We start from the raw sequence: 22,968 nt of genomic DNA, 5'->3' as shown, positions 1-22,968 counted from the left end.
TCTTGTTTTTTAAAAGTACCCTCATAGTCTTACCAAAAAGGCTCCATTAATACTAATGTAAATCAAAGATGATTAGATGAAAGTATCCTGGAGAAACAATGGAAGAACTTTCTCTGCTAACATTTTATTGGCAACTTGATTGTGATCTTTCCTCAGGTTGGGGCCTGGATTTGAAATACTTGCACTGTGATTAATAGAAGGCAAAGCAGGTTACGGTAAAGTGGAGGGGTGGAGTTGGAGGTTGTGGGATCACAGACAGGGTGAATTGAAACCGAGGGAGGACGGAGAGGAGGGGTTCGGGTGGGAGTGGGTGTGCTGAATCTACAAATAGCTGCGCTCAGTGTCTGGTATCTCTTCACTTCGTTTCTCTCCCAGTCACCCAGAGGGACAGTTGGGTCTCAGCAGCTCCATCAGCACCACAAGATAACCAAACGGTCAACCAGCCATGAGCAAGTCTTATTCCTCTTCGGCCCAGTCGGCCTCCTCGTACCGTCGCACCTTCGGCTCTGGCATCGGGTCAACTCCAATGTCCTCCCTCTACTCATCTGGAGGTGGTGGCCGCAGCTCCTCTGCTGCAAGCCACATGTCTTCCAGAGTCTACGAGGTTAAGAATGCTAATCCTTCCTATTCTTACCGGGTGTCCTCTGGTGCTGGGGGAGCAGGCTATGGCTCCTCTGCAGCCGTTCGCACTTATTCTGGCGAGAAACTCGACTTCAACCTGGCCGATGCCATGAACCAGGACTTCCTCAACACAAGGACCAATGAGAAGGCTGAGCTCCAGCACCTCAATGACCGCTTCGCAAGCTACATCGAGAAGGTCCGTTTCTTGGAGCAGCAGAACGCAGCGCTGACGGTGGAGATCGAGAAGCTGAGGGGCCGTGAGGGGCCCGGCCGCGTGGCTGAGATGTACGAGGAGGAAATGAGGGAGCTGAGGAGGCAAATAGAGGCCCTCTCCAGCCAGCGCGCCCGCGTGGAGGTTGATAGAGACAACCTGGCTGATGACCTGCAGAAACTGAAGCTTAGGTAGGTTAGAGGATGGCTGAATGAGCAGATGGATTGACGTGTACCAATGGACGCACCGTTATATACTTTTATTATTGGGTAGTTAAAATGTCTTCATCATGGGTTCATAACTCTTTTGGCCTGTGATGAGCAGTTTAACCAAATATTTTTTCTACGTTTCATGAAATAGGTGTAATAGTAATACTGTACAGTTTTCCATTTACCATGTAATGAACCTTCAATTTTTTCTTGCAACACCTTGGGAGGTCTAGACCCACAGGTTGGGAACTGCTTGTCTACATTAGAAAAACATGGTGACTCATGGCTGGATGCTTATATAGAAGAAAAAATGATGGAGAAATGGCATCAAAGATGTTGAGAGAGAGAGAGAGAGAGAGAGAGAGAGAGAGAGAGAGAGAGAGAGAGAGAGAGAGAGAGATGAAGAATGAAGCTGCGGACAGACAGAAAGATAAAGTTTTAGCCAAGCAGAAAGAGAAGTAGACAAACAAACAAATGAAAGATGAACAGACACAGCTGGTTGTTTGTGAATGTCGAAAACAAACATTTAAAAAACTCCAAAAGACTGTGTGACAGAGAGAGAGAGAGAGAGAGACATAGAGAGAGAGAGAGAGAGAGAGAGAGAGCTGTGATGTGGGTGTATCTCTGAGTGGTCTATTTGTAGCTACTGGGTCAGCCCTTAGGATTTTGTATTTCTGACACTGAAATAGCAAGCAACACCACTTAAATTGAAGTGTATATAGAAACACACAAACACAAACACATACACACACACACACACACACACACACACACACACACACACACACACACACACACACACACACACACACACACACACACACACACACACACACACACACATATCTCCTATTCATTACACAGCACCTACACAAACATTCCCTTTTCACTTTCTCTCTATCAGCCATTTTTAAATTGTTGCCTGCAGCATTGAGTGAAGCTTGCCAAAGCACCTGCTGCTCTCACTGAGATCAAAATACACACACAGACCCCCTGCCTGTCAGCAGTTACAATGCATGCACGCACGCACACACACACCAGAAACACACACACACGCACACGCACACACACACATTTATATACACCAACAGACAACAGGAAAACTGTTAAATTGCTAGGCAGCACCAGCGACGGCTCACCTCTGTTCCTATCTCACTGTAAACCTTTGACCCTGACAGTGTGACAGCAACTGCACCACAACTCAAAAAGAAAATGTGTGTGTTTGTGTGTGTGTGTTTGAGCATTTATTACTCATGTTGTTAGGACACAAATAAGGACACATTAACTTTGTGGGGTCCCACCCTCCTTTTGGGGAAAAAGGAGTGGATATGGACACAAATAGATGTGCCAATATTATGAGCCGAAAAAATAAGAAAGTGCAAAAAGCTGGAGGAATGAGAGGTGCAAATAGTTTATTTGTCTAGTAATTGGTCCCTGGGGAAGAAGCTCTCACACACAGTTGTTTTGTTCGTAGTCACTTGTGTTTCAACCATCTCTGCCCTTGTTCTCTCCAGACTGCAGGAGGAGATCCACCAGAAGGAAGAGGCTGAGAACAACCTTTCTGCCTTCAGAGCCGTACGTTCTCGATTTCCATAAAATCACAGCTTTATATTTGAGTACATCTCAACATATCTCATTTTACCCCCAAAGCATTAAGTAAAAGGGGAAACACTCCATGCACCACACAACTTTCTTCACTCTCTCATCAACACGTTATGCTATGATTAAAATAGTTCTGTTTCTGTGTTGTATCCAGGATGTTGACAATGCCACTCTGGCCAGGCTGGACCTGGAGAGACGCATTGAGAGCCTGCAAGAGGAGATTGGCTTCCTCAAGAAGATTCATGAAGAGGTCTGTTTGTATGTCTATAAACTCTGCAGGCCAACTCACCTGCAGTATGTCTATGTGTTATGTATGTCAGTAGAATGGTGTGTGCTGTAGCATTTAACAACTCTATGTGAGGCTATATTGTAACATTTAATATGTCTAAGCCTCTGAATGAACATTTACACAGTCCCACAGTCTTCCAATACAAACTGTAACTGTTAGGGGATATATATAGGTTTTGAGCAAAGCAAATGCAAAAAGTGCAATGGACACATTTGTGCACATGCACCCACAGACATCAAAGGACAGACCGAGCTACACACACTACACACATATGCCGGCACACTTGAGTTCTCTTCCTGTCATTTTGTCAATCTCTGCCTCAGCTTTGACCTCTCAGAAATGCTGAACTGCCGACTGGTATGAGAGCATGTCAGCTGTTGTGTGCGTGTGTCTGGGTGTCAGTGTGTGTCTGTGTGTGTCTGTGTGTGTCTGTGTGTGTCAGTGTGTATCTGTGTGTGTCTGTGTGTGTCTGTGTCAATTTGTGTGTGAGGGAGATAGAGAGGGAGAAAGAATGTGTGCATGTGAACAGATGCAAAGCTTTTTATATCTTTGGTTTGACCAGAAGACAGCTGAGAAGGACCAAAGCGTAGTAGTTCACAATGTTAATCAGTGCTATTCTTGATTTCTAATATTGTTTTAATAATGTACTACCGCTCTAATTTGTGGTTTGACATTTTTTATTAACTCTATATGAATATGTAAATGTCATTGATGTAAGATGCCAAATTGGATTTTTTTGTATACTGGTAATTAATGTAATTGCTTTCTGTGTCTTAATCTGTTCCCCACAAAAAAATGATTTCTTCCTCATAACCATCCTGTCATAATTCCTTTCTTGTTTAGTTTAAAATATATATTTATATTTGTATCCTCTTGTCACCTTGCAGGAGATCCGTGAGCTGCAGAGCCAGATGCAGGAGACTCAGGTCCAAGTCCAGATGGACATGTCTAAACCCGACCTGACTGCCGCTCTGAGGGACATCCGTGTGCAGTATGAAGGCATCGCCGCCAAGAACATCTCAGAGGCTGAAGAATGGTACAAGTCTAAGGTAGGACATGAGCACGCCCACACACACACACCACACTCACAGATGTTGTGTTGCTAAGACCTCATCCCGTCTCTCCTCAGGTGTCTGATCTGAACCTGGCTGTGAATAAGAACAATGATGCGCTGCGTCAGTCCAAGCAGGAGTCCATGGAGTACAGGCACCAGATTCAGTCCTTCACCTGTGAGATTGACTCACTCAAGGGCACCGTGAGTTTTGCCTGCACTTCCTCTCAGTGTTATTCCATTTTTTTTGTTTCTTAATGAAAACATCTATACTTTCTGCAAGGCACACAGCCTTTCTTGACCACTCTCTTCCACTTTTAACTTCATGCCTCTGTGACCTTGTAGAACGAGTCTCTGCTGCGCCAGATGAGAGACATGGAGGATCGCATGTCCCGCGAGGCTACTGGTTACCAGGATAACATCACACGGCTGGAGGAAGACATTGCTAAAATGAAGGTAATTAGTTTAATGATTTTACACAGACTCTCCAGTTCATTAATCCAGCGATTTATAGGACGTAGAATCAAACTGGTGCAGAATTCAGGATATTTTTCACTCTGGTGATAATCACTGAATAGATATCATAGATCTAGTCACTATGTAGCTGATTAAAAAAAATAATTGACAACCTGATACCTCCAATGGGAACACTGCCTGTGTGTGGGATTTTACAGCTATTGCGAATATACAACAGCTTTCCTTCAAACAGTTTTGGTCCATTTACTGTTGATGTGAAGTTTATTTGAGCAGTTAATCAAAATTCCTATGTATTGATTTAAAGGATGATATGGCTCGTCACCTGAGGGAGTACCAGGACCTCCTCAATGTGAAGATGGCCCTTGATATTGAAATTGCCACCTACCGCAAGCTGCTGGAGGGAGAGGAGAGCAGGTGTGTGTGTGTGTGTGTGTGTGTGTGTGTGTGTGTGTGTGTGTGTGTGTGTGTGTGTGTGTGTGTGTGTGTGTGTGTGTGTGTTTGTGTTGTTCACATTCGGATGTGGGTGAAGCAATACGGCTTTTGCTTTGACTTATCCCTTCCAATCAAACTTTTTTTAACGTTGTGGTGTGTCATTTGTTTTTTAGTATTTCGCTACCATTACCGGCTTGTGATATGGAATTATGTGTTTCTCCTTCAGGATCACTTTGCCAGTCCAGTCTGCTTATTCCTCTATTGGATTCAGAGGTAGGAGCAACAGTACACAGTATTCCCTTCACACATAAATACCCATAAAATCCATTTTGCATTCCGGATGAGTCAATGCAGGATAAAAGAAAAGACTAATTATAGCTTGTGACTGTATATGGAAGGTGCTATTTTGAGGGCTTTACATGTTGCGTACCTGCAGTGACACATTCTCACCACTGTGTGGCAACATATGACATGTTAAAAACCTTCATGGCTTTTTATGCACATAGGCAATCATCAACAAGCCAGTCATCAATAATCACACAACTTAGCCTATTCGCTTGAATTATCAATAGTCCGAATGTGCAATTAATCTTTGCCAATGTGTCCCCTTGAGCCACTTTTGTGGCTGCTTAAATGAAAACAGTGAGCAGTAATTAAAGATGATGTATTAGGTACAGTGAGTGCAGTTGATTATGAGTTTGAATATAAAACTTTTAAGTGGCAGTCATACCAGCTCCACGGACTGTTTCCTGGCTGCCCCCTTCATGTGCAAGGCATGTCGTCATGTCGTTTGAAGCCAATTAAACAGAACAATACTGAGCTAGTGTATTCTGACTGAATTCATTTTTTTGTGAGTGTAGCAAAGCTTCTTGTGTGAGTTTATGAAGTAGTAAAATAGCTGTTTGAATTCTGTTTCAGAGACCAGTCCTGAGTCCCAGCATCAGCGCTCCTCAGAGGTTCACTCCAAGAAGACCGTTCTCATCAAAACCATAGAGACCCGCGATGGAGAGGTTTGAGCACACACATAAACAAATATACTGTGACACTCAACACACCCACAGCCCAATATATTGCACCTATATTTTTTAGCTATTTAGAGATGACATCTATAATTTTCATACTGAATCTTTTTCATTTGTTATATTCTTATCCAGATGAAGTATTCTATGAGCCAGGGCGCTAGTGCCCAGTGTGTAAGTCTGGTTCCAATATCCCACTATCATCTGTTCACTGTGGGCTGAAGCAAACTACCATATTTCGGATCTGTGCCTAAAATAGGCTTAAGTTTGCATGTGTCTATGACAGCAATGACAGAACGGATCCTAAAGAGAGTATAAAGCAACACTTCTAGTCTTTAACTACCTGAAAATCCCTGCAATCTTGTAGTTTGTGCACCTCAACACTCCTCACCGGCTACAATCAAAAAGCTTCACTTTCAGTAGCCACCCCTATGCACAGCACTTCACTCCAAACGAAAAAAACCTTCTTCACTGTTGATCGAAAACACTGTCACGTATTATCTAGAACGCTCTACAGTCCTTAACGTAGATAATGAAAATATTTTTTTATCTTTCTCCTCCTCAGGTTGTCAGCGAGTCCACACAGCATCAGCAAGACATCATGTAGACTGGACGGAGCAACGTTAGAAACACCAAATGCTTTATTGATGTTACTTTCCTTCTCTCAAAAAACATCTGAATTTGATAAATCTTGTCTGCAAAAATAAATTAAGTGGCAAGTATAGAGTTTCAAATGAACAACAAGGCTTTGTGTAGGCCCAGTATCCACAGGGAGGTTTCCAACGTGCATGACGGATCAAAGTGCCTTAAACACCATGCTCAAAGGTGATATTGTAACAGTACGTTTCCCTGCACATATTCCAAGTCTTTCTGTGCAAATGCACAAGTATATAACTTGATTAAGACAGGTTTTAATTTGTGTAACTGATTTAAGGAAGGATGTTGTGTCTGAAACATCTGATGAAAAAAGGAACTCAGTCATGTTTGAAGTCTGAGCATGTGCTGGGTGATTGTATGGGTATGGGTGACCATGTTATGCTGCTTCCCTGTGGCCAGAATCTCTAATAAAGACATTTGTTATCACCGTTTGTCACTTGAGTCAGCCGGTTTGTAAAGATTTTGTGATAAAAGAAAAAACCTTGCTGTTTTAGAGTCAGTATACATAGCACATGTATTGTGTAAGATAGTCTCCCTTTTAAATGTACTCATTAGTATTCCTCGGATACTGCTAATGCCTTTGCATTGGTTCCTTTATGGACTACTTCAACCCACTGCATTCATCATCTGATGTGAGCTGTTTTAGCTTTCTGAAACGATACTAGCTTTCCCAGCCAAGCGTAACCGTCTTCTGTTAACATTTAATTCACTTTTATACAGAAAAAAGGAGTTGCCTCCCTGTTGAAAAGATCAGTAAGGACTGATCTCGGTGCAAGGAAAAGCAAACAATGGCTTGTTAATGAGCTGGCCTGGGTCGTGCTTTGTTTCTTGCAGGAAGCAGATTAGCACAGCATCAAGAATGATATAGTCTGTGCGGTCTGTGTATGAAGTCACTGGGCTGAAAATGTCAGCCAAGATTAAAAAAAATAAGTGGGGGTAGAGGAGGAGAGCGAAAAAGAAAGATGCAGCAAGGGCAGACAATAAACGAGCATGCAAGAAAAAGAGCGAGACCGGGAGAGTGGTACAGGGAGAAAACGAGAGAGAGAGGGTACAAATGTAATGAAAAGGTTATTCAGACACAAAGAGGGAAAAAAAAAGGGACGAGGCTGAACAAAGACACGGAGAGAAAGAAAGTGAGAGGCAGTCATTTCAAAGCTTTGGAGCCATGCAGATCAAAACTTTCTGAATTATTCGCAGCTGGCACCAATGCCATCAGCTTCCAAATCATTATTGGACAATAAAAATATGTTCCTGTTCAATTTCCCTCAGTAGAAGTCAGCTTACCTCTGTGACCTCTCCTCTATCACCTGGTAAACGTATGTGTGGAGGAATTAAGGTGTAGAAAATGTTACATGTGGCTCATTTGTTGTGCTGCTCAAAGCTTTTTTTCTTATTTTCATTCAACCTTTTTTTTAAAACACATAAATACATTGAGGTAGAGACCTCATTTACAATATAGCCAGTTTTCTCTGAACTGTGACTGTTATGAAAAATGCATATGTGTGTGTATGTGTGTGCCCTGCACTGATACGCCACACTACATGCGACAACCCCTCTACATGTAACTGTACATTTACTATTTTCTAAGTGTTAGGTGTAGTGTCAAACGATGCTCGATAGTTCAGCTCACCTGACCATTAAAGCTTCACTCAACACCACTAAAAAGGTTAACTAGGTTAGGAGAGTGCAAGTTAGGCAGACTGTTACACGTTTTTGTGGCACCGGTGCCCATGATTTGTATATGCTTCAGAGAATATTTGTTATTTGTACTCATGAATTCCCTCTTTGTATACATAAATCACTATGTAGGAACAGTGGAGGCAAACAAATCAATCAGATGTAGAATCACAATGTTTATCATATTGTAGGTCCATATAAATTCATGCTATCAATAATAATAATAATAATAATAATAATAATTATAATTACAAGGTGATTTATACAGATTTAAACAGGTAAGAAAATGAATTGTCGTCTCTTCTCACAATGTGGAGCAATTATTGAATTACTGATGGTTGCTGATAATCAGTTGAGGCTCAGTTTGTTTGCTGCTCTTCAACATCACACGTTGAAACAACAGGATGAGAATCATACAACTGCATCCACCACCCAGCCAATTCAAAACAATAGGAAATACAGTAGTAACACAATATAAAAACAGGTCCAATCTGCTGGATAAATGACATAAGCGGTCATGGTGTAAACATGAAAATTAAAGAAAACAGTTGCACATTTGAAAATTATTTACAGTTCAATATCTACAACAAGTGTTTCCCCAACAAATATTCAGTAGCGATGGGCACAGAAAACAGAAAATAATAGAAAACAAAAAAAAACTAGTAAAAATAATTGACAATTTATTTCTTACTCATTTCAGGCCCCACTTACAAACAGGGCTAATGTTTTGGATTACCATCTGGTACATTTTTGTCTCTCTAAAATGTTAAAGAAATTGATGACTAGAGTGAAACCCCAAAAGGAGCCCAAAACAGGACTGAAGTGTAAGTATAACCCAGAATAACACTTGTAGATCCACTATTGCAAAAATATTATTAGCATAACAATAATACAGCAGAATAGAAGGTGACTTAGCATTATGCATGTCAAGAGGGGGTAACAAGAAGAGAAGAGAGGAGTTGATCCTGTGGCAGAATAGGCTATGGTTGGTCCTTTTTATTAGTCAATGGGGATTGTGTTTTGTGCACCCTGGAACCAACAAACTCAAAATGGAAATCTGAGGTTTTCACATGACAACAGTGACACACTGAAACACTGACACATTTGAAACAGTTACACAAGGTTTCTCATGCAGTAATGGGTTAAGGTTGAGAATGATTGGTCCTGGTGCCAAGCCCATGTTTAGATATTTAGTATTTAAGAATAGTACTTTGAAATCTTTTTGTTCATCTAAACCTCATCAAGTAAAAATATAACATTGGTAGTGTAATTCCAATGAAGAGGTTCAAATAAAACAAAAATAGTTCCATGGTACTGAAAACACTGCTTGTACAAAAATCTAACTCCCTCTCTGGATGTTCGGCACAACAACATTAATGCTCGGAGCACGTTTGAATTCAAAAGCCATTCACACGCATGTAACACACAAACATATGCACACAAATACAGTTAGTCTAGAAAAAAAAGGTCCAGCAGTAAACATGAGAGGGCGCTATTTGCAAAAGATTTCATCTTTTCATTATGTTTCATCATTTACAGGAGATTATCTTCCTCCTCCTTTTCATCATTTAACACTTCATACAAACTATAAGATTCACATATTAAACTGGACTAGTATACTGGCAAAAAAAAGGGGGAAAAAAAACAATTCAGCAACACTACAATGAATCCCCCCCTCTGCTTAGCCAATATGTGGTGCAATCCATCATTAACCACAGGGCTTCTGTGTCCACTCACACACACAAACACACTATATTTAACATTTTCACTGCCATGTTTTTTTCCCTCCAGACTCTGAATTTCAACTGTCTAATTCCTGGATGACCAGTAATAGATAGCAGTTTCTTGTCTTTGTGCTTAAACAGCATATTTAGACAGCTGACAAATTCAACAAAGGTCGACCTTTTCTTGGACAAGAAGAGGAAAAGAGACATGTGAGCGTTCAGAATCACGTCAACAAGGATTATTACATACAGTAGCTTTCAAATAGAGGAGGGGGAGGTAAGGATGTGTCTCCTCCTGAGGTCCATGGTAAAAAAAACAGCTGGCCATTAAGGAAAAAAGGAGAGTGATGAGATTTAAGCACATTCCCCTTTGGAAAATGGCATAAATGTAGACGATGACACATGGATTGTTCGTGGTTGAAATAACACAAACGTAAAAGCAGTTCCTGTTCTGCAGTGTGAAGCAGCAGAAGACTTGTGCTGCCATGTCTGGACTCACAGGCTGTCAGTGAAGATAACAGGCTGACTTCATGTACACCTCCCTTCACACGGTGACCTTTCAGTGGAGAAAATTATGAAGAAGAGCTGCCTTTCTGTTTCAGTGTTAGCCCTGTTTTTTCCGTTGTTGTTTTTCTGTCATCTGAGTGCTCTTAATGGAATCCTTGAAGCAATAAAGATGATGTAGAAGGTTAATTGGAGCTTGTGTGCTACCTTGACTCCATGGAAGCCATGTGATGCATTTTTATCTGAAAAGTTGCAGCCCTCCTGTGGAGAAAGTAGTGTTTTGATTATTTCCCCCCACTGCAATCCCACTGGAAATGAGTTCTTATGGCTTGAAGCAACCAGAACATTCTTTAAATCAAATGTTCGACAGAGATATTTCAATCAAATCCACCACCAGACAGGTCCATTATTTCCAGTGTCCTCCAGAACAATGTCCAATACAGTATGTCATGACTGTTTTTGAAATTCGAACAAGCAATCAGTTCTTGCTCCATCCAAATGAAGAGGAGCTGCTCTTGTGTCTAGACAGTCATAAAGAATAGAACAGGACCAAACTGGTCAAATAAATACAACTTGTAACAGTTCTGAGAGGAGAAAAAACCAGTGTGGGACTCACCACCTTATTGGGACATTTTGCGTTCCTTTTGGGTTATTAGACAGTTGATAAGGTTGGCACAGTATGGGTAGGTTTTCTATCCCTAACAGTAAAGAAGAGGTTTGAAGTAGCCTTGTGTAATTGTGTGTGTTGTTATGTAGATTTCCCTGTCTCAGATGCGAACTGGGGGACCACTGGGAGCTGTGAGGGGCACTCGAGAACCGCAGTCGTAGTCGAGTTCGGCCATGCGGGAGCGGCTCATCATTCGACTGTGGGAGTAGGCTCGTCTGTCTGTTTGTCTGTCCCTGAAACTCCTGATATAGCTCTGTGGACAGACAGAGGATACATGGTTGAGGTAGAATCACAAAGCGAACAGGCTGTGATAGATAATGACAGTAAAGTGCAAAAACAGCGGAAAGAGTACACTTCTGTAAAACCATTGCTGAAGGAGAGTACACTTATTCACTTTTCTTTACAAGGGTTAGATAAAAAGATCAGAACCATTTTCATATCTGTCTGTTCAATATGAATGGAGGCAGATTTTGTTACCATCAAACAGAGCCAGGCTAGCTGTCTCCAATCTTCGTGCTAAGCTAAGCTAATTAGCAGCTAGCTCCAGTTCCATATTGAACGTACTTACATGAGAGTGGAATAAACTTTCCATCTAACTCTTGGCAAAGAGAGAAAAATTCCTAAAATGTCAAACTATGTGTTTAAAGGTAAAATATGGAATAAGTCAAATATAGAATATGACTAAGGACATTGATTAAAAAAAGGAGAACAGATTGAAAAAGGATCTCTGGTTTCTGGAAATATACGCATTATTTCAAAAGGTGTGCTTTTCAGTGAAAAGACACATGTTTTTGTATATTTGTTTGATCTAAGTCATTTGCACATGAAATTGAAACATTGAAGATATTAGTAGAAAGCTTATTTTATTATATCTTAATAATAAGGAGTCACGGTTTCTCACCGGTGACAGCACATCTCCATCAAAGCGCCTTTTAGGGTTGGCCTTGCGCTGGTAGCCTGGTTCAGTCTGAGGAGGAGGGACTTTAGGTGGCTGTGAGCTCTGGGCTTGGTTATGTGGGTGGGATGCGGCAGGGTGATGGTACTGCTGGTGGTGGTGGTGGTGATGGGTGTGGGCTTTCTGCTTGTGGGTGGGCTTCTGGTTGTCTCGTTTTTTCTTCTTTTTGTTCTCCTTCTCCTTTTTCAGCCTCTCTTCCCGCTGTCTGATTCGCATGAGCTGAACCCTCCGTTGCTGTCGACTCAAAACCACTGGCGACAAAGAGACCAGAGATGTGATAGTGTGTGGAGGGCGAAGGAACGACAGATAATTATGAGTGAGAGAGAGGATGATAAAGACAGAACAATACAGCTTTTATAGTCAAATAAAACAAACGTATCTGATTAAATGAAGAGGAAAGGACACACCTAAAATCACTCAGACTGACAAAAAACAAGAGAAACCTCCAATCAGATGTTTTCTAATATTTAAATCATCTTTAAATGCTGAAGGTTAGCCATGCCTAAGAGGGGATATTTTAAATACAGGTTGCAAAAAGGAAAAGGAAGAAAATAAACACATTCACTTCCTCCTTTCCTTCATTCAATTCAGTCCTTTTGCAGACGGATAATTTTCCTTGCAGCATGTACTGACATATTGTGAGTGGGTGAGTGTGTTCGTATTATTCTCACACCCATCCCAGCAGAGGATGCCCAAAATTCATTCAGTCTTGCTGTCCATTGATTACCCTTATGATTATTTTTAGTCATGCATGTTTTGTAAGCATAATGATTCAGCAGGTTTAATATGTGGTTGTGCCGGGGAAATATTTCATGATTAGGTCAAAAAGCTGCCGCATGTACAACAACAACACTGAACCTAATAATGAAAAGATGAACAGTATGCGTCTCAGTTAAAGAGTGTGTGGGTTGGTGTGGAAGTGTTATAAGGTCTATTGTTGTTTCTCTGTGCGGGCGGACAGCTAACTAGGCACCATCTGCCAGGGAAACTGCTTAATGATACCCCCTTTTCTTTTCCTCAGCTCACCCCACCACAGGCCCCTCTGGCGACATGCTACTGTGTGTGTGTCTGTGTGTGTGTGTGTGTGTGTGTGTGTGTGTGTGCTCTGGTTCATCTATCTTTGTGTGGACTATTATGAGCTTTAGAGCTTGGTAGGGAAGACATTTTGGCGAGTCCCCACTTCTTTAAAAGGCTGTTTTAGAGTTTAGGTTCAGGTTAGGCTAAGGGTTTGTGTTAACAGTTTGGTTATGATGGTTCAGGTTTGGTGGTTGTGATTGAATTATGTCAGTCAAGTATTAAGTACACATGCATGCGTGCGTGTTCCATCGCTGGCCAGGCATGCAAACAAAAAAAGAAAAAACGTGCGAACATATGCGAGCTCAATCATTCATGCCTGAGTCCTACTCAACGAGCTGACAGACAGATGATTTTCCTTACTGCTCCACTTGGGTGCCCTGGTTACCCGTTGTGCCCCAGTTTATAACCCTCCCCTGCCCTTCCCCCAGTACACCTGCTCCCAATTTCCCCTCTCTCCTTTCCCCCAACCTTCTATGTCTTTTAATACAGTGCTTTCCATCATTGAGGACAGACATACTCTGAAAAGTGCAAATATGTTGTATTGTTTAAGTTACATTTAAGGATACAGGCTGCATAGGTACATTTATAGTGGTAAGTGACACAATGGTGACCCTTACTGACCTGGCTCTTATCACAAAGCAGGAGTAACTACAGTAACATTCATAGATCTCTTGTTAGAGCCTCTCCCTAATTCTTCTTCCCTAACACAGGCTATAGATATGGCAATAAGGATTCAACACACATGCATAAATTTAGTAATGTTTTTTTTTTGCCTATACTGTATATGTTTCCCTCATGTGGCTTCTCATTGTTGGGTCTCTTTCCCCCATAGATATTGCACATTTTTCAAAATAATACTAGAAAGCTTCCTCTATCTCCTTGGCGACACCCTCTGACTGGAAGCCATGACAGCCTGCTGTTTAATCCCATTATTTGAGCCCATGTGTGACTTTTTCTAAGACACTGTTTCACCCTGCATGTCACACGCCAGCAAAGATTAAGAACAAGAGTTCATGTGAGTGTAGTTAGTTTGCCCTTGTATATTTCTGCCTCTGTCTGAGGCTATTTATGTGTATGAACTCTGTGTATTGAGTGCTGCATTAACAATGTGTGTGTGTGTGTGTGTGTGTGTGTGTGTGTGTGTGTGTGTGTGTGTGTGTGTGTGTGTGTGTGTGTGTGTGTGTGTGTGTGTGTGTGTGTGAGAGAGAGAGAGTGATCTTGCCATCTGTGTTTTGGTTGCTTTCAGAACAGATGAAGGTTGTCTCTTTAAATGGCACGTTCCGCTAACAACACTAATGCTGGTGTATTCAGACTCTACCTCACACACACACAAACACATACAGTGCTCCCTGTCCTCACAATGGCTGTGATTTCTTAAGCTGCCAATAAAACTGCTTATTTAATAAAAATAGGATAGATTTGTCCATCTTGATAAAATGTCACCAGTTTGTAGTGGCCTTTGTGAGACTGATACTGAAATAAACCTTATCATCATTCTGTGTTCTTGGCATGCTTACTGAGTAACTAAGACTAAAGATAAAATCAAATATATAGATATAATTAAAATGTTTTAAAACTGAATTGAAATCATGTTTAATTGAAAATCCAATGAGCAAACTTCAAGTACACAGTTCTTAATGCTCGGACATAGCAGCAGCCATCCTGCTTTTTTATTTTTATGTCCTATTTGAAAAGTATTTAACCAGGAAAATCATTGAGAAAAAACCTACTTAACAAGAGCGTCATAGCCAATGCAGACAGCAACACATTGAGCTGTTTCAGACAAACAACACATCTGTAACAACAGTTGCAGTAAATAAAATTTCAGATCACAGCATGAGTATACCAAAATTAAGACTCAGTTCATCACATCCTGGATCACACAGAGGTTAGCTCAGTTAAAGCATCTACAACCTTATGTACCTTCCTCCAACTCCTCCAAACTATTTTTGAAAACACTTCGAGACGCCAGCTCCCCTAGACTAAAATCAATCTGCAACAAATTCCAAGCCACAGTAGCAGAACACCTAAAAGCCCTTTTTCCCATTTCAAGAAGGACGTTGTGTACAGAAGCACTTAGCAAAGACAGTACCTTCCAGCTTTTTTCAGATGGATACATTTAAACAGTTTTGAAGGAAGCAAATTAAGAACTGCCTTATTAATAGGAACATGTCAGTTATTCGGAAAGACGATGCAGGACATGGTGAGTGAGGGCCTTAAGATCTGTAATGAACCTCAAGGATCCATGGTATACAGTATCTAAAGGGTGAAGGCATTGAGCAGATGCATGCATCTTTAAAACATCAATCCCAGACATAAAAGTAGAAGCAACTAGTCTAACTTTTTTTCCTGAAATAAAAACCCAGCCTCAGCTTCAACTTCTTCACAAGTTGCTGAATAATCTTAAAAGAGAGAGAAGTGTCTATTAAGATTCTTAGATATTTATATGAAAATACAGCCTCTACCACATTGCCCTAAAATGCCCATAATAATAGACGGAAGGTTAGGTGGGTTTTTCTTCAGCCTCGCATGAAGCTTGTGTCTGTGGTCTGCTTTGCCACAAGCAGGCACAGCGAGGTGAGCATCGCCTCTCTTTGATCAGCAGTTTAATCCATCGTGTGTACCAAGGTTGGAGCAGAAGCTGTGTCAGACTGTAGCTTTATTTCAGCAGTAATTCACAAGATGTGTGTTTGTGCATTTTCATGAATACATTTGCTTTTTATTACGCTTTTATTCAAATTCTCTACGGGAAAGATCAAAGTCTTGGCTTCAGTATTCTGGCATGTTGTAAAGACCTGTTCCTTCAGCCTCAGACATTCTCATTTCCCCCAGGTCGCTAAATTTTTATGGAATTTTCCAAACCTGCCATTCCCTTTGTCCAGGATATGTCCCTGGTATATTCCCACCTTACTATATCACCGGACCACTACACTCCCTCAGTAGTGCTTTATTGATTTCCCCCTGCATGTAACTGTAACCTGTTTCCGCTCTGGTTCCATTTACTCGACCTGCACTACAAGTGACTGCATTTCAGTCCTGAACCCTGTTGTCAGTACTGTGACAAGTACATATTTTTTACATAATATCCAATTACCAATGAAAAATGGGCAGTTGAAAAACTCATATCTTTTTTATTTTTTTATAATGTCAGTGTTATAAAGTCAGCTTATATGATGTTGTGCAACATGTTGTGAAACACTGTTGTAATCATGTTTTAAACACCAAGTCATGACCCCCGGGTTTAAAAAAAATCCTGTCTTATATTAATACATCTTGTTTTCATATACCTTTCTTATTTCTGTTCTTAAAGTGATAAACATCATGATTTCAATCAAATTTTATGAAAATTTGATTGAAATCGATTGAAAAGTATCTTTTGCTGCCAAGAAGCAAAATCAACAAATATGTCAAAATAGTGATTCCTAAACACGGTGCTCCAACCACAACACTATCTGTGTCCTAAGTTACATTTTGAACCTGGTTAAAAGAGTCTGGTTGTGTATGAAGCAGCATCACTCACCCTCTGTGTGAGAAAATCCCTCGGCAGTGACTTTCCATTGGATCAGCACTCCGAGGAGGGCCAGGACAGGCCACACCCCCAAGATGACCCAAGTGAACCAGCACACTGGCTTCTTTGGCGCCACCTGCAAACATTACATTTACAATTTTAGATGAATTATTTCATTTAAATAAAACCAATAATTTGTGCAAAGTAAGTCGTTTCTCACTATGGTTCTCAAAACCTCTTTAAAGTTCTCAGAGTTGTTCTTGCACTTAAAAGTATAACACAGTAAAATATCAATATGAATGTTAAACATCAAAAGTTTGTCTTAAATAAGAAACATAAACCACAGTTGCTCCAGCAGGGCACCAAGTGTCTACATGCAGAAGTCTTTGGGTTTAGTCAAATGAAACTTAACAAACAAATCGAACCTCATCTCTCCGTTGAGTGAATGAAATGAGGTCTGATAGGTATTTTGAAAATTTGATAATGAGAATTAGATTAGGGCAGTGTTACAAATTGAATAAAGGATGTAAATAAATGACTGGAGTAGCTGAATAAATTAAGATACTTCAATACAAGGCACTACAGGTCCTTTGCAGGCCGTTTCGCAGTATGAACTGTTTTATGCCAATATTGGATTTCCAAGATATTTGCATTAGTGTTGTCAGCTATTTAATTAACTGATTTAGCTCAAAGACAGACATTTCCATTTTGGTATTTCAATTACAAATTAATTTTCAATTGCATTTGTATGAAGCTGACTGTATTCCTATATACCACTATGACATCACACAATTACATGTACTCTAATTGAAGATTTATTATCCATGCTTTACTCATCCTGTCATTTCCTTCATCCAAACACATATCAAATGCACACACAAATGAACACCCACAAACTAACACACAGAAAAAAAAGATGCCTCAAGGTGACTTCAAATAAATAAACAGCATTTGTTTCTCCCTGCCACTAAGAGTTTAACACAGAAACACACAGATGAGCCTACCCGGAGTCTCTCGAAGACGTAGTGCACCAAGGCGAACAGCTCTATAAAGTAGTCCACAGTGACAGTGATGATGGCAGAGCCGAAGGTGGCCGTGGAGAGGGTGACGAAACAGCGCTGCCATTGAAGAGTGAGGACGGCAAACAGCGTCCCAGAACCCAGGAGAATACCCAGAGGAACCCACACGGTTCTGGGGTGGTAGAACTCCTCCATGGCCTTGGTGAGAGAGGGAAGGGGTCATTTTACTCTGGCAGTTTTAATCACCAGAATTAGGGCATGGTCATATTTATATGATATTAATTTGAAATGGATTTGTTAATTGTAGCAAAGTTTTCTGATCTATGAAGAACTTTGACATCTATTTTGGCATAATGGTTTATAGTCACCATCTTCTTCAAAAATAGAAGACCTGAAGGCCATCCTAGTGGTTGGGGCTTTCAGTCAGTTATTATATTACCCTAATTTTTCTTAAGTGCTGCTCTGCTGATTTGTAGTTGGAGATCTTTTTGCCAGCACCCTAAATAACAAGTTAAATAGAAAGGTGGCTAGCTTGTATTGTATGTAGTGTGAATCATTTCAAGGTTATTTAAACATGAGTTCTACAGAATCTTCTGGAAACACTTTCCACTCTCTTACGTGACTGGGCCCAAAAAGTTTTTTGTGTGATTCTGTGTACAATGCTTTCACCACTTATCCTAAGAGCGCCTATTACCTATGTTATTTTCCTTGACATTCTGTACACAGATCAATATAACTCCAAATAATGCAAAATCAAATGTGTCTCCTCACCACCAGTGACGCCACTCCTACCAGCAGGCCCAGCAGCAGGCCCACCATAAACAGTCCCACGCTGCGGACCAACATGGTCACCAGGCCACACAGGGTCCCGATCCCCAGGCCGATGCCCACCGACGCCTCTACGCTCAGCTGAGTGTCCATCACCCTCTCCTTGTAGCACAACATGAAGATGACCACAGAGCCAAACATGAGGCCTGTGAGGAACAATACGGCCTTAAAGCATCGATAGCCTGGTGGAGAGTTGGGAAATAGACCACTGTAAGTTTATCTCAAGAATACAAACAATGGTACATGCTGTGACTGTCTGTGTATATGGTTTGGTTTCTCTTTACACAAATCAAAGCCAACCTATGGTGACAGCGACAATATGTATTTTGGGACCATTCTATAACGAGGTATTTTTGAAAGCCTTTATAAGTTGTAACCATAGACATTCATGTTTTACACATAAGCCATCCAAAGCAGCCATTTTAGCTGATGTCCATGCATTCTCCATATTCTTTGTCTTTCAGTGTAGCTCTGTATTTCATCTGGCAGATCCCACCAATCAAACGTCTGACCTGTTAACTTCCTTCCTGGTCCAATTTACAATGGTGGTTTATGACTAATATATGAAGGATAAATAAATTATACTATATTATTTATATTATTTATTCTGACAGTTTTATTCTTTTTTTTTCATGCTTGAATTCAAAGGTTTTCTCAATGTAGCTGACTAAGTGTAGACTCCTTTTGCAAGTTCTTAAAGATAAAGGCTGTTATCTTATCTGAACAGAGAACATAGGGATGATGCATGAAAATGAAAAGCAAAACAATAAACAGCAACCTGCCTTTGGTGGGTAAAGTATGCATTTCTTCATTATGAGCAGTCTCTAGAAACCTTTATGAAACTGCTTTAAAATATGATAATCATCGTATTACAAAAGGTCATCCACATTCATTAGTCAACAGGCCTGCTGAATAGAACAGCTGCTCTCCTACTTTTTTTTTCTTTCCCCATCGTATGGTCCCTCCCGTCCTTGGCTTTCTCTCTCTTTATCTCTCACCAGTTTATCATCATTTTAATGTGCTTTATTCCTATGAATAAAGACGCCAAAGCATTAAAAGCTCAAACTATCAAGACTTACAATCTCCTTGGCCCTAGCTTCTGCGTTTATTAATATTTGAGTCCTTTTATTTGCTCTATAGTTCCTTCTTTCTCTGTCTGTCTCGAGGGGAACCAACATCAGATTGTTATCTATGTGTAATCAGGCATTGCACAGCTGAGCCAAACAATACTCTTCCTCTCAGCCAAACCATTCTCCATGCTCATCCCTCGTGACCATACCTCAAAAGGAAAAGTGCGGTGAAAGCCAGTGTATTTTTTCACAGCTGTTTTTTTGTCTTCTGTAACAGCACGTCTGAATATATGCTCTGACATGTAGCATTTCCAAATCATACCACCTGAACATTAATTTGGTCAGCGGCCGTCACAAATTGTTTTTCAATATCAGTCTCAATCTGTCAATCAATTAATACATTTTGAAATATCATGCCTCTTTTTGACCGCTCTTTATCTTCTGGTTGTACTCTGAACCATCTCTCCCTCTCCTCTCCTCACTCTTATCTCCCCCACTGTTCCAACCCTCCTACTCCCTCTTTTGTTCCTCGTTGCTTCCCTGGTTTTTCCTCCAGCCATCAAACCCTCCATCCCAACTGTTCACTCTGGCTTTTCCAGCTCTTGGATTTCTCCTTTCCTCCTCCCTCTTCTTTTGCCTCATTCATCTTGTCCCTAAAACATCACTCATCTTTAATGCTCCAACTTTGTTGTTGTTTTCTGGACCAAATAAAAGACAGCTAACCTTTTCTTCTCAAGACCTTGGAACTTAACCAAATGCTACAGTTCTATCAGGAGGGAGATTCAATTTCAGACTGCAGAAATGTCATTTCAAATGTGAGTGTGGAGTTTCTGAACAAGGCCAACAATATGCATTGTGTCTTGTTTGCAGATACGGTGTGTTTGTTTAGAGAAAGATCTGGCACTGAGGGTGAAAATCTATTTTTTTGAGTAGGCTGTCAAAAACCAGAGAAACAAATAGACAACAGATGGTGTAGGACTGAGGAGCAATATTTGAGGTAAAATAATGTGTCCCACCCTGTAACATGACGCCTTGCTGTTAATTTTATGGAAGCATGTATGAAACAATTTTTATAATCAGTGTGATTCTCTAAATTGTTTTGTTTTTTTCAACTAGAAACTTTAAGAGCTGGTGCTAACATTTAGCTGCAATTAAACAATTTATCAGGCATGTAAGCCAACCCACTGCAATATATTGAAATTATTTGTAGCTTTTAACAAATATGCATGAAACATTCAGAATGCAATGTCATTATTTGAGCATGTTTATGTGATTATGCCAGACCCTGCTCAAGAGGAAATACAATTTGTAATCAGTTATTTTTTGTTGCAATGAAAACAACTCCATTAAAACACATCTCTCTCTCTCTCTCTCTCTCTCTCTCTCTCTCTCTAATTATTTATTGAAAACACATTCCTGTAATGAATATACATCCAAACTCATTAGGATTAGCCCTTAATTATTATGGTGCAATCCAACACACTCACTGGACACAAAATTCAGCCTCAAGTAAGCTTTTTTCATCTAAACATAAATGGATCCGTGTATAAAGTATGAGTCTTGGTTTGATGGCACAGAGAAAACAAACCAAAAACCAGTTAGGACTGGTATTTTTGGATTAATAGCAAAACTCTGTGGTTCTTTTTTCTATCAGCAGTGCTGCTGTAACATTTAGTTGAAAGAACTGGGAACATGCCTTTGAATAGGGAGCACCTATGTTGAATACACTTCCTGTAAGTCGCTTTGGATAAAAGCGTCTGCTAAATGACCGTAATGTAATGTAATGTAATGTAAGATGCTTTTTTTCTGTAAAAGACAGCAGGCAGTCCAATTTTTTAGTTTGTCTGCCGGCGACTGCAATTTGGGATAGGGTGTAGAGAAACAGATATTCGGGATTTGATGGAATTCTAAGAAAACATTCAAACATGTAGCAATGACACAATAGCTTAGTCTGTAGGAATGAGATTTCAATATTGATTCACATAGCCAGAAACAAGACAACCTTTGTTGTCTCTTAAATCAATAACATCATAGACCAGCAGAGTGGAATGAACTGGAAATGAGATTTCAGGGCTCTATGGCGACATGTTGTTCATTCCAATTATTTGCTGGCACTTACACATATAGGAAGTTATATCAGTGTCATGTCAATCTTTCTTCGTGTCTGTCATAAATGCTACATGCAGATGTCCATATATCTTCTTTTAGATTTGCGCTTTTGTAAAAGAGAATTCTATGTTTGTTTGCAAATTCACACTGCACAGGTCACTTTTGATGGATGATATACAATTGTATACATTTTGACATTATTCTGCTAAGCTAATTTTAAAGGAATAATTTGACATGCTGGGCAATATGCTTATTTGCTTTCTTGTTGAGAGTTAGATGAGAAAATAGTTTCGGTGACTACGAAATAACAAGCAGAAGATGGTTTATTTAGCTAAGTATAAAGCCTAGAAACAGAGGAAATAAGCTAGCCTGGCTCTGCCCTAAGGTAACAAACTTGCTGCTTTCTCACTTACCAAAGAAGCAGTAGATGATTCCAAAGAGGCAGCACATGGAGCAGACCACTGAGGGAACGATCTCATATCTCCTCTCAATCTCCTGGTCACACTTCAGGTTCAGCTCGGTCAAACCCAGCAGTTGGTTGGTGGAAGTCATGGTGACTGAAGTGAAGGGGTGTGGAGTTTAGGCCAACAGAGGAGGACAGGGGTTAGGAGTGGCGGGGATGTGAAGGGATGACTGGATCAGTGGGTCTCACCCATTGAGATGTGTCTACCTGCAAAGGTGGAGCATAGAAAGAAAGTGATGGAGAGAGAGGGCAGGAGTGAGAAGAGAGAAAGAAAAGAGGAGAGAGTGATTATTGATTGGTCATTTCAAGTACTCAGCTGTGAGTGCTGACAAAGCAGAAAGCATGCATTACAAATTTAAAACAAAAACACCCCAGTATATCACAGCCACTTTCACAACGACTGCTGCAGATGAAATGACTGCATGCTAAAATATAGCAATTCAGCCAATATCATTCACTTGGGTACACAGTAGAGGCTGTAACAAACAGTTGCCAAGAGTTTGAAAGTATTTGACCGGTAGCAGAAGATCTGCAGCACAAACATAATGGTTACCATGGAAAGACCAAAAGAAACCATTAACATAAATTTGCATGTTGTGGGAAGTATAAGACTGTGGATTTCTTATTTGGGCTACAAAGCCTTAGTTTTTCCAAAGGATAAAAAAACACTCCTAACCGCTACTCTAATTATCCACTTGAAATAATTCATCAGCAAATGTTCACTCACTGCTGTTGTACTGTCAAGTTGAAAGACTGCTCTGCCACAGCTTTATATGGTACAAAGTAGGGCTGCAGTATC

At 40.5% G+C, this 22,968-nt stretch overlaps 2 protein-coding genes across 8 annotated transcripts; one reads left to right on the top strand and one right to left on the bottom strand.

Annotated features, from left to right (window-relative positions):
* The first annotated feature begins 422 nt into the window (after positions 1–422).
* desma (desmin a) lies at positions 423–6,926 on the top strand. 7 transcript variants are annotated; one of them, XM_054614848.1, is made up of 10 exons: positions 423–1,023; positions 2,556–2,613; positions 2,798–2,893; positions 3,820–3,981; positions 4,062–4,187; positions 4,329–4,439; positions 4,765–4,874; positions 5,119–5,165; positions 5,811–5,902; positions 6,477–6,926. In XM_054614848.1, the coding sequence occupies exons 1-10, from the start codon at positions 446–448 to the stop codon at positions 6,516–6,518; spliced, it is 1,422 nt and encodes a 473-aa protein (XP_054470823.1). In that variant the 5' UTR covers positions 423–445; the 3' UTR covers positions 6,519–6,926. The 7 variants fall into 7 exon arrangements, with proteins under 7 accessions (XP_054470823.1, XP_054470826.1, XP_054470824.1 ...); XM_054614851.1 differs by having other exon boundaries at positions 2,556–2,616; positions 4,398–4,439; XM_054614849.1 differs by having other exon boundaries at positions 2,556–2,616; positions 4,350–4,439.
* A 4,234-nt stretch (positions 6,927–11,160) lies between these two features.
* Positions 11,161–22,258, bottom strand: tmem198a (transmembrane protein 198a). Its single transcript, XM_054615874.1, has 6 exons — positions 22,120–22,258; positions 18,471–18,709; positions 17,685–17,897; positions 16,693–16,816; positions 12,042–12,346; positions 11,161–11,393 (listed from the first exon to the last, which is right to left on the bottom strand). The coding sequence occupies exons 1-6, from the start codon at positions 22,256–22,258 to the stop codon at positions 11,241–11,243; spliced, it is 1,173 nt and encodes a 390-aa protein (XP_054471849.1). The 3' UTR covers positions 11,161–11,240.
* Between the last annotated feature and the right edge of the window lie 710 nt (positions 22,259–22,968).

Source organism: Anoplopoma fimbria, chromosome 16 (genome assembly GCF_027596085.1).
Source record: "Anoplopoma fimbria isolate UVic2021 breed Golden Eagle Sablefish chromosome 16, Afim_UVic_2022, whole genome shotgun sequence".
NCBI classification, from domain to species: Eukaryota; Metazoa; Chordata; class Actinopteri; order Perciformes; family Anoplopomatidae; genus Anoplopoma; species Anoplopoma fimbria.
Note: the sequence above shows the minus strand (reverse complement) of the source record. Positions and strands in the feature narration are given on the sequence as shown.